Source organism: Drosophila willistoni, unplaced genomic scaffold (assembly GCF_018902025.1).
Source record: "Drosophila willistoni isolate 14030-0811.24 unplaced genomic scaffold, UCI_dwil_1.1 Seg143.1, whole genome shotgun sequence".
Classification (NCBI taxonomy): domain Eukaryota; kingdom Metazoa; phylum Arthropoda; class Insecta; order Diptera; family Drosophilidae; genus Drosophila; species Drosophila willistoni.
The window spans coordinates 548,801-565,896 of record NW_025814102.1 but is presented as its reverse complement, the minus strand read 5'-3'; the positions used below and the strand labels follow the sequence as shown (position 1 = coordinate 565,896).

Below are 17,096 nucleotides of genomic sequence, written 5' to 3'. Positions count from 1 at the left end.
CAATCAATCCTATGGGAGCTACAATATGTAGTCACCTGATTGTGTTTACCCGATTTTTCGTAGATGTTTAAAAAAGTATAAGAAACTACGAAATATAAAACTAACAAATTAGAGAAATAAGAAATGCCCAAGGCAATAAATTTGATTCCACATACATATTACAAAAAGCCATGCAATTTCATACATATGTATCTAATTTTTGAAATTGAAAATATTCTACTACTTTTTTTGTCGCAGTCGAAAGGAAATTGATTGCTCTTTTGATTTATCCCCATGATTGGCGGTGGCGGAAGCGACTTTCATATTATTCTCAACTAAATTGACTGCTGGTTCTTGCTTTCGACGCATGTTTGAATTTAAAGTATCAGTTGATATTATAAAGGCAAACGAAGATGTTGACGACGTGCGTCACAAATATGTATTGATACATACATATGTATGTATATTCAACCCGATTTAAAAGAAAAATCTTCATATACGTAATGATTTTTTACGCAAATTGGACAAATTTTAGTTTTTGAGATTTTAATGCAAAGTGGAAGATTACTTTCTATGAAGGAAACTGATATGTGCACCTTTTTTTCTTCTGTCTGTGTTTTCGCCAATTTTGAACTGATTTCAAAAAGTTATTTCGGAATTTATCAAATTTTAAAATGGCGTTGGATATTTGAAAACATTACTTTCGATCCGTCATGGTTTTTTTTTTTTAAAAGTGGCAGTTTTACTATTCATTCTCATTTTTGTCTTGCTTGAACATACAGTCAGCACAACATTTATTCGGAAACCCATACATTTCAACTTTCTTTATAAATAACTTGAAAAATATTTAAGTTTAAACAAAAATTTTTATTTCATTTTGAAAATTCATGTTCCTAATACTAATTTAAAACATAAAAACAAAAAAAACGTTCTTGGCATATAAAAAAAACTTAAAAAAATAGAAAAAGGCACATTTTTACGCACAACAATTATTCGGACAATTTTTAGTTTCTACAAGATAAGCTTATTTTCTCTAATTTTTGCTGCGTTTAATACTTGGTAGTTTTTTGGGTGAATTACATTCCTATTCAAAATTGAATATAAAAAACATTTAAATGAGATATTACTTTCAAAATTCATATAAAATTTGTCTATTAATGAAAGTTTTACTAAACAATAGCGAAATCCCTTAAAGTGATTTAGTTAAATATCTTGGAGTTCATCTTGATCGAAGGTTACCTTGGAACACACATATCAAAAAAGAAAACAGAAGAAGCTGAATGTTAAAACCAAAAAAATGTACTGGCTATTAGGACACAAGTCCTAGCTTAGCATTGAAAACAAAGTAAGACTTTACAAAGCAATGTTAAAGCCTGTTTGGACTTATGCGCCACAACTTTGGGAAACAGCGAGCCAATCAAATATTGAAATTATGCAACTATATCAATCGAAAATCCTACGCACAATTGTTAACGCACCTTGGTATGTTTCCAATGTTGAATTTCATAAGGACCTTAATATGGCATTTGTAAAGGATGAAATAGCAGAGTTTAACATTAGATATATTGACAGACAAGAAGACTGAAAAGATTACATATAGTAGATCTTCCAGATAGAATATGACTTTTGTTTTATATATAAATATGTATAAATATGTATGCCGACTATTTCTGTTATGTTTTATGTATCTCCAAATTTATTTATTGTCCAAGAACAGATTGTAAATAAAAACAAGAGGGCCGGGGCTAACTTCGAACGCGCCGAAGTTTGTTTACCCTTGCAAGTTTATTGTGTTATTCTTTCCTTACCTAAAGCCGTAAAAGTAGAAAGCCGTAAATCTAAAAAGCCTAATGTTTGCGAAAGAATGTCCTACAATCTTACCATAGGAAATAACGAAATTTTTAATCAAAATCACTGTTTACCACCGATTGTTCCTATGGGAGCTATAAGATATAGTCACCTGATCATGATTAAACAAATGTATAAAACTGGCAAATGTTTAATTTTAAAGCAATCGCGTCAAAAGTAACGAAGTTATTTATAAAACCAAATTCAGCAGGGTCATTAATAGTTATGTTTAACTGAGAAATGTACATTTTTATTACATTTGCGTAAAAAGTAACGAAGTTATTGACAAAGTTACTGTTTTTGACCGACCGTTCCTATGAAAGCTATATGATATAGTACCCCATCTTGATCAAATTTGGCCCAGCCGTTTATAGGTGTAAGAAGCTCACCAATATTAAATTCCACCAATATTTATATGGTCGGAGATGCTTCCTTCTATGCGTTGCATACTTCTGACCAAATTAAATATACACTTTTTGCAAGGGTATAAAAACATATATTGAAAAAAAAAGTTGTACAATTATTTTATAACTTTTTAAATTAAATGTTTGTCAATTTATCTACCTACATTTTAATAAATGAATGAACAACTTTTTAGTGATTAAAACCCTTTTTACATCGCTTTGATAGCGCGAGAGTTTTAAGAAAATACTGAAACTAATTCAACATTTGAGTGAAAGAATTTTGATAGCGTTTTAAGCTCCATATTTCCCGCCAAGGGCCAAAGTAAATAAGTTATTTGTCTTTTTGTCTTACGCTCTGTAAGTTAGCAAACACTTTTAAGATGTAAAAAGAAAATGTATTTAAGATACAACCATCTAATGTATTCGTCAAATAATAACTTTAACTACTTCTTGCCAATACATGATGAATCGATTAGCTCAGCTTAAACCATCAACACTTGTTTATTTGTTGTCTTTATGGTGTAGTTAACCCCTGAGAGTCCTTTATTTTTACCTTTTTGTTGTTGTTTTGGTTGTTCCGTTTGGCTTCTTTTTCCACTCGCTTTTGTGCTACGTGCTGCTGGATGGCTGGTTGCTTCTTTGCTTTGTTTAACCCGTTTTTCCTTTTTTGGCCAGGTTGAAAGCTGACGATGCCGATGCCGTAGTGGCAGTTACTGCTGTTCTTGTTGTTGTTGTAGTTGTGCCCAGCCTTTGCCTAATTTATATGAAAATTTATTGCCAATAAAGGCGGCAGTAGTTGAAATCTCAATGGGAGTAAATCACAATTTTATGGACTTGCTAACTGGAAGGGAGAAACCGTCAACCGCCAGCCGGTAACCGGTAGTCGCCAGCCACCACTAGCTTTCAAATCCCTTCTTCATCTTCTTCTTCTACTGCTCCTTCTACCAATATGAGATGAGGTTAATAATTTTGTGTATATGGAGAAGAGGGAGGAAGCATCGGGTCGAGTCGGGTCGGGTTAGGTCAGTTGTTTTTTGAGGTCATTTCCTTTCCACCTCTCGACATTGTTGTTTAAATTAAATTTCAATTTGATTGGCGCACTTCTTCCTTTTGAGAGCTTCAAGCTGCTGCCTTGACGCTGGGCGTGCTACTCTGAACTGAACTGGGCTCCCGGCTCTTGCGTGTGAGTGAGCCAAATACAAAAAAAAAGGGATCTGGAGAAATGAAAACCCAACTTGAAATTAAAATTACGCCCAACGACTTTAATGGAAGATGTGCGTGGAATTTGAAATTTTTGAAATTGAATTTCGGTTTTTTTCCTTCTATTTTTGTTTTAATTTCATTTGGATTTTTTTTTTTTCGTTTTCATTTGGTTTTGCTTTGCTCCTACTGCATTTGAAATTGGGACAAACATTTTTTGCATTAAATATGCATATTTGAAAAACCATCAGATTAGCCTTCATAGGTTTATGCAGTCAATAAAACAGGGCAAAAAGGGCAAGGCAGATAATTTATATTCTTATTCTGCAAATACGTTGAAGCTAACTTTTGAGGAATTCAAATTGTAGGCAAAAGACATTCAAGATTTTCATTGTATGATTCAACTCATAAGCGAAGTAGAAAAGCAAAGTTTGGATAGACAAAAATCGTTCATCCCAAAATCTTGCGGAAGTATAGTTATGTTACATATGGAAAGGTAACCTAATATTAAAACTCAACATTATCAAAGACTTGGTTGTCCTCGACTATGGGAGAGTGACATCATAATAGTGAACTTGGTTTCTATTGTTTGAAACTTTGGGAATAGTTTTTCTTTTCTTCCCCAAGGTGTATGTTTCTTGTGTGTTTATCGGAAAATGATTGTAGAAAATTAGTCAAAAATATTTGCTAATGACTTCGACCGTTTTAAAAATATTAAAAATCATATACATACCTTTATTATAAGACTGTGATAAAAATGTCTTACCTAATTATTATATTTTAGAACTTTGCACAAAAAAATCGGCGTGATTTGTGGTTTAGTTAGTACAAAAGAGAAAAAAATATTAAGGTAAAACTTGGAAAGCTTAATGAGACATTAAACAGTAGCGGACATAGAAATCCGGACACCTCGGTGTGGCCTCTTTACGAAAACTTTGAACGGGCGTAAAATATGTAAATAAGGTTCAATCGGTTTGGATCTTTTTTCGCGTTGTCTAACTAAGTATTTAGTTTTAAAATACCGCCTAGTTTGATGTAATCTATGCTTTTGAAGTGAAAAAAAAACAAAAAGTGAAAAATGTCAAAAATGACTTGATCTGATAAAGGCCCCATATTGGCTTTACGATCGGAAAATTTAGGTATATACATATATAGACTTTTAATGGGTTTTCTTAGATTAAATTACTTCTTGCTTCTCCAACAACTACTTTTGCCTACTAAACACATGATTTTATCTATCCGAAACTGACAGCAGCTGCAACATACAGTTCACACAGTCATAAAATGGGCATAAACATCTAAACAGAGCACCAAAAACGCAAAATTGGCTGGGACAATTTATAAGAATAGAGAACTCTATGCAGTCAAAGTTATGTTGAAATTGGGTAGAGTATAAAACACCTGAAGGATGTGGTTATTATTCGTTGAGCTACTTCTAAAGTCTACTGTCTACTGGCAGAAATGCAATCTAGGATTTCTGGTCTTTTTCTTAATGTTAACAGTCCTTATTATTAAAGTATATAAATGATGATGAAACTCAAAAATTACTCATTTTCGCGTAGTTTTCCCGTCTATACATTTTTTTGTCCCGTCTAGATTGAAAACAATTATCGTAAATTGGTAAACAAAAGTTATATTTCAATATAATATCAAAATAAATCCAATTTTCAGAATGAAATTTTTTGAGCTCTTAAAAATCCAAAACAGTTTCATTAACTTTGGCGTAAACATTTCTTACATGTAAATTTATTTATCAGTTTTGGACAGCTTTAATATCTGGTTATGGGATAAGTTCGCCACTTGTTGCTTTTTGTTATTGTCGCAAATGATCATGTAATGCAAATAAAATGAGAAATTTAGATACTTAGAATACGTGTTTCCTAAATATTATTACATTTAGAAAAAACTGGTGCCCCTTTATGTGATGAAGCCACTGTATACTAATGTATGTATAGAGACAGCAGAACTTATATTTTTTTAGGTTTTCTAGTTACGATGCTGCAAAGTATGCTATATTTTCCAACAAATACACAAGTTGGTATTTAAAGTTAAGCCTACTGCGAATCCAATTAAATATACATATTTTCAAATGATCTTTTACGGACACAAATTTTTGTTCATTAAATCTAGAACTCTTCCAAGTTTCAATTAGCCCATAAAAATTTTTGTTTTTTTGTTCAATTTCACTTTTAAACTCCTGGGATAATTTCAATGGGTCGACTGCTTGTAGTTTGACCATGACCAAAAAGTTTTCTCTAGGTTTCGTACTTCCAACTCTGTCACTGTGTCGTCTTTCCTTTGTTTTATCTGTGATGAAATCACGCTCTAGCCGTTTAACAATTAGCACCGATAAAAAATTTATGTGGAGCAAATCGTAAGCATTTCACACGTAATAACAATTACAAATGCGCGCTCCATAAATCAAGCGAAGCCTTCAGAAAATGGACTACCGGGTTCAAGGTGGAGCAGCAGCAGCAGAAGTTGAGCCAGTGTAGAAAGGAGTCGGAGGTAAATATTCAGTCAGCCACTCTATCTCGCCATGTCCTGTTGCCTGGTCCTGGGCACTAATTACAATTCAGGTCGCGTTGCAGTCGCAAGTTGTTGTTTCTTCCAACACTCACACACTTTGGCCATACTCTTGTTCCATTTCGTTCCATTCCATTCCATTCAACTTCAATGGCAAGTTGGCAGCCCAGGCAGTTAAGCTGGGTGCGGGGTAGGTAAGTTTCTGAGCTCCTTGTAGTGTTTAACTTCAAACTAGCAACCGTTTCTTGAAACCCTCTTCATTTACCCCCACACTCTTCATCCCCTCGTCGACTATGGGTAAAAGTGTTGTTGTAATTAAATTATGTGCCAAGTGACGTAGCCATTGGAGTTGTCCTCCTCCTTGTCCTTGTCCTCGTCCACGTCCACGTCTACATTGCCGTCGTCGGTGTTGTCGTTGTCGCCCTCCATCTGAGATATTGTGGGCAAATTAAGTTTGCTTTTGTTCTAGATTAAAAAGGCATTGAAATGTCTGCCAGAACTGAATGGGTGTGAGAGAGAAGAAGGCGTAGGTGGTGATAGCATGGTGCTAAGCGGCAGTTAAAATGACGCCTTTGGCTAAAATTTAGCTAACTTTGTTAAGTATTTTTTGTTTTTTTTCTTCTTCTTCCTTTTTTTCGTTTCTGCTTGCTGTTGTCTGCGGAGGTGGAGGGTAAAATATATATATATGTACCTACAAAGATGAGAGTAAGAGAAATGGCAAAAAGTCACAAATTCTCCAATTTGCAGAGATCTTCTTATCTTCTCAGCTAAGGAAATTTCCATTCATTTGTATTAAATAAATCTATATAGATTTATTTGTCGACAAGCGTGTCCAAGATAAAGCCAAATTGTCAGAGTTTCTTGGGGTCAAAGACAAAAGACGCAATGACTAGAATGATATAAATATGTCTAATAATAGATTTAATGCGGACTAATTTTGCTAATTTTGGTCAAAAGGTTTGGCTAACCAAAACATGGGCGTGACCATACAAACGATACATGGGAATTCATTTTCGTCCTGCTTTCATATGTTTGTATGTACGTTATTAAATGGCAAATTAACTTTATCAGAGCAAAAAGACATCCTTGATGGCCTCTTGGCTATGTCCATGCAAAGAAGAAATAATTAACACTTATGCATTCGTTTGTTTGTGAGTGTTTTGGACAAGGGGAAGCCACTAACCAATGTCAGAGGATAAGTTTTCTTAGTTCTCTACTCTTCTAAATGGGTATATGTAGGAATCATTTGAGCTTAACTAGAGTATTCTACCTAGCATGACGAGTCCAGTTGGGTGTCTAGGGATTTATACACAGCCGAAATATTGATATTTCCAATCATTTTTTGACTTTTTTCGCTTGCCTTTACACCAACCCAAAAACTGACTAAAATAACTTGGGTTTCATTTGAGAATAGTTTTGAAACAAATTTGATTGTAGTCTTGGCGAATGAATTTATTGCTTAACAATTTCGAACAAATATTTTATATCGAATGTAGTTGTCGTTTATTGGAAACCATAAAAAGTGGCATAACATTCCGATTGAAAATGTTCGAAAACCAAAAACAAATCAATTCCATTTCGACTTCTTCACATTAAAATTTTTGGTTGCCTGCTATGAATAATTCTTGTTATATAATAATTATCCACCAATACTTTGAATTGTTCTCAACAAATTACAGATTAATAGAAAAATATTGAAAAGCCATAATTTTCATAAATTTATATGAAAATTTGCAATTACTTTTCAGTTAACTGACTCTAAGGCAAACGATTTGAAAACGAATAGAATGGCTTAGAATCAAATCGAATCGGTCGAAATTTGAGTTTGTCACAAAACATTCGGAATCGAAATAAGAAGTGGCCTGAAGAATTCGAAAATTTATTATAACCAAAATTGATATATTCTATGATTGTTAAAAGAGCGAAGTTAGCAAAATCAGAATCATGTAAGACCGAGTTAGTTCAAGTGTATTCATATTTTAATTGATTTAGAAAAAGAATTGAGTGCAATTACTATATTAAGTAAACTAATTAAAGTTTGGGTGTACAATCCACCCAGTTCCATTCTCAAATTGGTCTTATTTCTATTTGGATTTCCATACGTTCTATTTCAGCCATGAATGATTATGCGATAAATTAAACGTTTAATCTATGAAGTTCAATTTAGTTACGCAGGTTAAAAAATGTAAAATAAACTTCATCTGGATAAAAGATGGCTTAGATATTTTATGTGAAGAAAAAGAGCATTCAAAATTCCAAACTAAATGTTTTCCCTTTTATTCAATTTTCCTGTTGAGCTTTTCTTCTACTTGGTCAAGTTTCCCTGTGTGTGTGTGTGTTGCTAAAACCATAATCTTGTTGTTTTATAACTTTTAATACGTTTGCTTCTTGTTGCTTGTTTCCTATTTGTTGTTGCTGGTTTTTGTACCAACAAGTTAACATGTTGTTTGCCGGAAATTGACCAAATAAAATTAAATACTCACAGTACAGAATTTTCGTTTGTTTGTTTAACTGAATGCGTGTGTGTATATTTATATATACATATGTGTGTGTGTGTGTGTGTGTGTGTTTGTGTCGATTGTAGATTGCATTGCCATGTTAGCATTTATGGCCATTTATGCAAATTGAGACATTTAGCATAAATTAATGGCTGCTAAATTGATAATTAAATATAACTATTCAAAATTGAATGAAATAAAATATTATTAAATGCTTAAGGAACAAACAAACCAAACGAATCGAAAGTGTTGACAAATTTCAATACATTTCGATATTTATAAGCCAACTCTCAAGTCAATAATGTGGCCAATGGCGAATTCGAATTGGTAAATTGCATTAATAATTAATAACTTTAACTTTCAATATACACAGCACATAATTTTATTTTTAATTACAATTTAAAATATTTTTCTTTTCTTTCAAGGATAAGCAGCCAAAAAATAATTTTCAAATTATCCCGAAGCTTCTGTAGAATTTCCAGTGGTGCTTGCCTCAGTGGAAGAGCTTGTAGCTTCAGTGGATGTAGAAGTGGATGTGGAAGCTTCTGTGGTGCTGGTTGTTGTTGATGTTGAATTGGATGGCAATGTGGCATTTGGTGGAGGTCCCCATGGACCACCGGGACCGCCAGGACCTCCCCACGGACCTCCGGGACCGCCTGGACCTCCGGGACCACCTGGACCACCTGGACCGCCGGGTCCGCCAGGACCGCCTTGTGGACCGCCGGGGCCGCCAGGACCTCCCTGTGGACCTCCGGGACCGCCTGGGCCGCCTGGACCCCCACGACCACCTCCAGGACCTCCTGGTCCTCCACGTGGGCCTCCTGGACCACCTGGACCACCACGTCCACCTCGGGGACCCTGTGCGGCGGCAACAGCAACCACGGCTAAAAGAGCAACAACTATGTAAGCACGCATTTCAAGTTTCTTGTTCTTGACTTTGAATAGACAACTCCAAACTGACTTTAACTTCAGAGATGATAGCCCATTTATACCCTAATAATTTCTTCAAACATTTACCTGAATTCTCTCTAGTAAGCACAAGTGTTTCCACTTGTCCATGACGTGCTGGCTGAACAAATTTACGTCATTTGATTGAAGTTCGTGGGCGGTTAGATAAATTCCCCTTTACCACCATTCAGACATTTCCAAGATCAAGTCTTTGGACTGTGCCCTTGTCTCTCTCTCTGTCTGTCTGTCTGTCTCTCTGAACTCTGCTAATTAGATGAGAAGGGTACTCTGAAACAGCTGTCCAGCCTTTATTTGCCTAACAGTAAAATAAAAATTAATTTCATATGAAATATGTAAATATTTTTAAAAACAGAAATACTGTGTTAATATTTTGATTCATAAATATTTCCATACAAAAATATTTGATTTAAAATTTTCTGTAATTGGGATACGAACAGATGAAATTTGTAGTAAGTGCTAAGAACTTTAATTCTAAAATATTGCTAATATATCTTTACATAGTAGAATTTGTATGTAAGTGATTGTTAATTTCAGATCGATGAGAGAAATCCATATTTCGATAAAAGGAGGATTTGGGAAAGTGCATTTCCCTTTTCTATTAATTACAAAACAAAATCTTAAGAGCATTTTATGTTATGGATTAGGAACAAAGAGCAAAGAAACGTCATATTTAATATACAGCTAATGGCTTCAGTTAATCCTTGAATTTGCCAAAAATGGTGTCCCGATAGAAGGGGTTGCAATTCATGCGAACATTGAGACGGGCACAGAGGAAAAATATCGAGTAGATCTTCTCGTGCGGTGGGCAGAGACGGTGAGCTACCATTGTGGGCTGAATTGTGGGCGGCTCTGATGATTACCTTGCGATAATTGCGAATAAAGTCATGCTTGTGGAAGTGCGTAAAGCCAAAATCGATATCGGCTGCCTGACGCACTCGCTCAAAAGCCTTGGCCAGCTGTGGTGGAACAACATTCGAATCCTGTATACTCAGGATTTGGTCAATTTTCAGAGCAGCTCCACGCACTTTGCATACGGTGTCCACTATAAGATCAGCATTGACCGGACTAAGCATTCCGAGTGCTCCCTTGGTCAGTTCATTGATCGTACCAAGGCCCAGGACGTCAAAGAGGCCACCAAACGATGCCATGCGACCAATACGTAAGGAAAGTACCTTGCGTTGCTTGGCCACTTTACTCAGTTCGGGTACAACAATTGGTGCAGTGCCAGAGTCAGTTCCACTTGCACTTTCAGATGATGTGCCACTCTAGATGAGCTTACAAAAGAACGCCAAACATTATTCACATACTTATTCTGTATGTTTAGCAATAATGTCCTCATTAGTTGGTGGAGGAGATGGCGGTGGCTTAGGATCTTCTCTCACAATGTAGGAGGAGGACGTAGAGGAGCATTGCAATTGAATAAACTTGCCCTTTAAGGAATCATTATAAAGGCAATCGAAGTATTCATTATTCATTCATTTGGAAAACACTGAAAACTTTGGAGAGGCATAAGTTTTCCGCCTGATGAATCTACTACAATTCATTTCCTTAGATAAGAATATTTTAACGAAAACATCTACATACATATATCTTCACAATGTAGGGTAATGGGCTGTTGTCAGGGTCGGACATTCAGACTCCTTTAGATACACTACGGGAAAAAAAATAAGAAATAAGTTCGGATCTCATCATATCATCGTCATATAGAATATCTTATCACGTTGAAACATACATTAGGTTTGTTTTTGTTCTTAATAACCTTCATTTAAACTAAGATGAAGCCACCAACTATCCGATAGTTGATTTTTCATACTCCGTAGTAATCGTGCCTCGAAATATAAACCAAATAATACTGAATCTACAATATAATTTACTCAATAATACTCATTCCGACGACTCCAATGATTTGCTGTTTGAGTTTTTTAGTCCGTGTTGCATGCTTGAAAATTTATTTGGGGGTTTCATGTCTTTCCCATTATCAATTGTATGTTTACGGGTCGGAAAACCGTATACGTTTTTTGTTCTTGTGCCTAATAATAAAACAAAATATATCATGAATCACAAAGAGCTGAATTAATGAGTGTTACCTATTAAAAAATCGTGAAAAATTGTTTGATTAAGAAATTATGTAAATTAAACGTTCGTATGATAATGATGCTTGCATCCGGAATATTGGAACTCGGTTATACTATGTATGTATATGTGTAGGTAAGTTTGGCGTCTTGACTTTTTCTCTTATATTTTTCTTTTTATACCCTTGTAGAGGGTATTTTAAAATTGATCAGAGGTTCGTAACGCATAAAAGAAGATGTTTCCGACCCTATATAGTAAATATACATATATATACTTGATTAGCATAAAAAATCTGAGTCGATATAGCCATGTCCAAATTAACTTCACGCCTCCATTTGGAGAGCTTTTGGAATGGAACTGGTGGTATTTAAGCTACTTATAGCCCGGGTAAGGTAAATTATGAAAATCATCTGGATTGGACCACTATATAATTAAGTGATATACCAAAAAGAGATAAAGGAGTTGGAGTATTTCTATGAAACTTACTAATAGTTTGTTTTTAATAAAAAGGGACAGGATCATACTTTTCGGGGTTTTGCCTGGGACTTGATGAATTGAGTTACAGAAAAAGAGTATGGAACAGGTCAAAGCAGATGTGACAATTTGTGACACTGGGATTGGGTGGTAGGGGGAGGGGTTGAATAGCTCCTCCTATGTAGCTATATTCAAATTGTTGTAATCTCTTTTATCAAACTTTCAACTTAATTACCATAGTATCTGTGTGTGTGTATGCGTGTGTGTTACCTATTTTTCAATTTTAGATCTTTGTGCTGGATAAATGGAGAGGACAGGGCGGAAAGGTGGCAGGGAGGCCATTGCAGAAAACGGCTGCTTAAATAAGAAATCATTTTATTTGAAAAGTTTCTTTTTTCCATTTTTTGTTTTCGTTTATTTTTTTTTGTTTTGTGTCACGCCCACCAAAAAAAGTCTCTTGCTTCCTTTGCTGTTACACCTACTCCTTGCTCTCTCTCTCTCTTTCTCTCTCACTCTCGCAGTTTTAATATCTGTCTATCTCTTTTCCTCCTACTATGTTGCCTCTTTCTCTTTGCCAAGCCATGGCGACAAACAATAACACAAAAAAAAGCAACAAAGTTAAACTGTAACAATAACCAAAGTCAAAGTTTGTCGGCAAAGTTTTTGCCCTGTGTGTGTGTATGTGTGTGTATATGAGTGTATATCTGTGTGTGTCGACTGTCAGAGTATCTACAGGATACAAATTCATTTCAATTGTTTACGAGTCTCTGTGTGTGTGTGTGTGTGTGTGTTTTAGCAAGGAGTTAGAGGTAAGAAGCTCTGTAAAATGGCATTTGGCTTTTTAAGATGAAACAACTTCCACTGCTTCCTTCTCCAGAGACTACAACCTCCAGTTTTTTGGGCCACAATCTCGATCATACCTGCAGACGACTTTCTTCACTTTCTTTTTCTTTAGTTTTCTTGTTGCTCGTTGTTACTGTTGTTGTTGTTGTTTTGGTTGAGCAAACAAAAGTAGCAGGCAGCGAAATGCCAAAGAAATGCAAATAAAACTTTTGCTTTTCAACCCACTCTCCACTCCAATCCGCCTGCCTGTCATACTCTTTCACTTACTATGTATATCGAAAAATGCTTTTGCCAGCTTAACCCTTTAGCCACCCACCCGCATTCCAACCAGCTCATCTCCCTTCACTTTATCCACTGCCACTACCCACCCCCACCTTCCCTTAAGAAAAACACAGAAAATCAAACAAACAACTAACAAAAAGTGTAACAATTTTAATTTTACTTAAAATGCAACATTGAAAATGAAAGCTTAACAAAAATGCTAAACGAAATAACAAAAGAAACTTTTGATTTTCTCTTTTATATAAGTAAATGTATAGAGATATCTGTATGTACACAGGAAAATGTAGGTACATATTTATTTTCGATTTTCATTTGATCAATTGGTAATGAAAGTTAAAGGAAAATTTGTATATGAAATTTCAATTATTACTCCGCCGCATATAGAGGAGAGGAGAGTCTTGGCGGGTCGAAACACTCCCGAAATTTTGATGTTTCGAATCAGTTTTTCGCTTGTCTTTACGCCAAACTAGAGACTCATCGAAGTGGTTAGGAAATTTTGTTAAATCCTTAAAACTAACTTCAAAATTACTAAATTACCCAAGTTGAAAATCATAATCTGTCCCTCCTGCGCTTGTTGTCTCGTGTATTACTGAATTTCAAAACACCATTTTCTTAAAAAACTGTAATTCCTTTTAAACTTAAAAAATTACAAAATGACTTTTCACTCAATTCAAATAAAGGGAAATAAATGCCTTTTTTGATATATAAGAATTGAATTTAACCCATTTTCAGTCGTTGTTCAAATATGTATATCGAATTGCAAATTCAAATTTATTTTAAAAATTTTATTACAGAATTGTTAATACGCAAAATTTAAGTTTAATTTTTTAGCTTTATGCATATGTAAGTTAGTTTTATTGGCTTTATCTCAAGTTACTCCAGATTAATAAACTTTCACTGAATATTTGAAACTGGTTCAAATATTATTTATAATTTGAAGAACAAAATATTTTCTTCCTAGCAAGAGATTGTATAGAATGAAAAGGAAGCAAATTAACTCCTATTTCAATCAGGTTTTTCTATGTTTCTCAATAGAGTAGGCTTTTGAATTTATGGTTTCTATATGTTAGAGTGGTCCATTTTGGGGAATAGCTAAACCTAATCTCATGTCTATATCGACTCGGCTTCATACTCTGTTCCAGAATATACATACATATATAACTTATGAGATCGAAAACGTCTACTTCTCTGCGTTACTAAGATCTGACCTAAATTTTTGCCTTTTAGTGCCTATTAAAATAAAAAATCACCATCGTGCTCTTATTCGGATGTTCTGATTCTAACAGACTCACCAGTTCATAGAAAGTCATTGTATTCAAGTTATTGAATATTTCATTTTGATGATTTTCTGATTCCAATAATTGAAGAACTTCTAGGAAATTAAGGTGGTCAGAGAGGGTCTCTTAGTTCTTAGAGCTCATATGATACAATTGCAAAACACACTGATTCTTGGTAATAAAATAGAAAACAGCTGAAGATAAACACTTGAACATATTGCTCTTGGACTATTATTATTTCAGCCAACTCATGGGTAATTATTGATTAATGCCGTTTAGATTATAAGATTGGTATAAATAGTGCCTGCAGTCTATGAGTAAATCAAGTCAGGTTTTGAAATTTGTTTGAACAAGTCGAAGCAGTCCATTGAGTAAATAATTTGAAAATATGCGTTTCTATGGCCTTATCGTTCTGTTTGCCTTGCTGGCTTTGGCTGTGGCTCGAGGACCAATCCAGCGTGGACGTAGAGGAGCTCATGATGGCCATCATGATGTTGCCAAAGATGCCCAACAAGTTGTTTCAGGATTGGCTCCAAATGGTACACTCTCCTCAAATTCGACCACTACTACTGCTACTACTACTACATCAACTACAATAACTACAGCAAATGATAACTCAACTGCCACAATAATTACCACAGAAGCTCCAACAGTTGCCAACTCCACAACAGTTTCATCATCTTAAATATTTTGTGATTTATATATGTTCTGCATTACATTATCCCTTATAATCTTATATCTATTGAAAGCATATAAATAAAGAAAGCATTATTTGAAAAAATAACTACGTAAACAATAAATGTCTATGACTCTTGAAAACTTGTTAATAATTTAACAAGATTGTTTTATAAGTTTAAATAGATAATTGTGGTTGGCATTCAGTTCGATGTCACACATAATTCCTAGACTAGATTAGGAGTTATTATTTGTATTTGAATGTCCTTTTTGTGAGGGGAACATCTCAAAATAGAATTGACGTGAATTATTTAGCTTTTTAACTTAATTCTCATTCCCATCTGTTTGTTTATTTTTTCCCTTTTCCTTTTGTAGTTTATATTTTTCAATTTTTTCTTTAAACTTATTTTTGCTATGAGTCAGAAGAGTCAGTTTGGTTTGGTAATGAACCAAGTTACATATAGATCATCATCATGATCACATAATTGTTTAGTTTTTTTTGTTCAAATATTTTCTCTGAGCTGCACATGAAAAAATATTTACAAACATTACCGAAAGAAAGTCTAGTCTAACTGCTGTCGACTCACGTAAACACAGATCGTCGGAAGCAGTGCAAAACAGCTGAACGGACAAAATTTGTATGTCTTATGCCGACAATGTGTGCTTTATTTCGAGCTAAATAGAATGAGAAATTTTCCTATCTTAATCATGGGTTTTTACTGGTCGTTTGATGACGTCAAGTCACCTCAGCTATTGCAGCATTGATAAAGTGGTCCAGAGACAAACTGGGTATAAATAGGGTCCGGTGTCCCATACTAAGATAAGTCAGTTTTTCGAATCGGTTCGAACAAGGCAAATATAAAAACAAAAACTTGAGAAAATGCGTTTCTACATCGTTGTCGTTTTGGTTGCCTTGATGGTTGCTGTTGTAGCTGCTCAAGGACGTGGAGGACCCCGCGGTGGACGCGGTGGCCCACAAGGCGGTCCTGGCGGCCCCGGCGGTCCACAGGGAGGTCCTGGCGGCCCCGGCGGTCCACAAGGAGGTCCTGGCGGCCCCGGCGGTCCTCAGGGGGGTCCTGGCGGTCCCGGCGGTCCCGGCGGTCCCGGCGGTCCATGGGGACTTCCACCAAATGCCACATTGCCATCCAATTCCACATCAACATCAACAACGACCACTACCAGCACCACAGAAGCTTCTACAGATGCCGATTCCACCACAGCTTCTTCAGCTTAATTTGGTTTCATTCATTACATTAAACTTTGTATATTAAATCATATTAACAAAATTCAATGGTCTTTAAGTGTTTTATTTATGTCCACCAATAAATGGTGATTGCTTGCTCAAAAAGGCTATAAACAAACATCCTTTGCAGCAATTTTTGTCTAGAATTCTTTAGCCATGCCACAGCGTCAAGGCTACAACTGGTTGCGAATTAGAACTGAAAAAAACACAAAAAGAGGTAAAGTGAATTGCAGTGTAAAAAATCGTTTCTAATCGACCAACTATTGCAGTCACAACATTGAAGAGGTTCTGTGTTTTAACTATAGAGACATATAATTTCTGATAGGTCTACAGGGTAAAAACAAAATAACTTTGATTAAATTAAAATAGATTGAATAATTTATACTATTTAGCATACAAATCCGAACCAACCGTCTCAAATAAAAATTAATATGTTCAAACTTAGTGCTAGGCAAAACACTTTGTTTTACAAATTTATTTTTAACAATAAGATCATCACCATGAAACATTATTGAATGATGGTCATACAATTTTATGAATCTGTGTCTATGAACCTTAAATATTGTGCTAGTTTTTAAACATTGCCTGATACAGATATGTGTGTACATACATAGAAAAATATTGTAAAAGACTTATAGTCACGTAATTGCAATTGCAAGGCCACTTTTAACCATGGTTTTACTTTTTTTTTTCTTGCTCTGTGCTAAAGAAAAACAATTGACTTGAAATATTACGCTTTTGGCTGGGATTTAGACTGGCTCGTGCAAGCTGAAAGTCCTTTCAATCCACTCCACTCCACATCACT

The 17,096-nt window shown here is 35.0% G+C and overlaps 2 protein-coding genes across 2 annotated transcripts; one reads left to right on the top strand and one right to left on the bottom strand.

The window, feature by feature from the left end:
• Positions 1–8,773: 8,773 nt before the first annotated feature.
• LOC111519290 (myosin heavy chain IB) lies at positions 8,774–9,422 on the bottom strand. The gene has a single exon (XM_023179216.2). The coding sequence runs from the start codon at positions 9,368–9,370 to the stop codon at positions 8,909–8,911; it is 462 nt and encodes a 153-aa protein (XP_023034984.1). The 5' UTR covers positions 9,371–9,422; the 3' UTR covers positions 8,774–8,908.
• Positions 9,423–15,891: 6,469 nt separating this feature from the next.
• LOC6648302 (myosin heavy chain IB) lies at positions 15,892–16,339 on the top strand. The gene has a single exon (XM_002070839.4). It carries the CDS (start codon positions 15,929–15,931, stop codon positions 16,280–16,282), a length of 354 nt encoding a protein of 117 aa, XP_002070875.1. The 5' UTR covers positions 15,892–15,928; the 3' UTR covers positions 16,283–16,339.
• Positions 16,340–17,096: the final 757 nt, after the last annotated feature.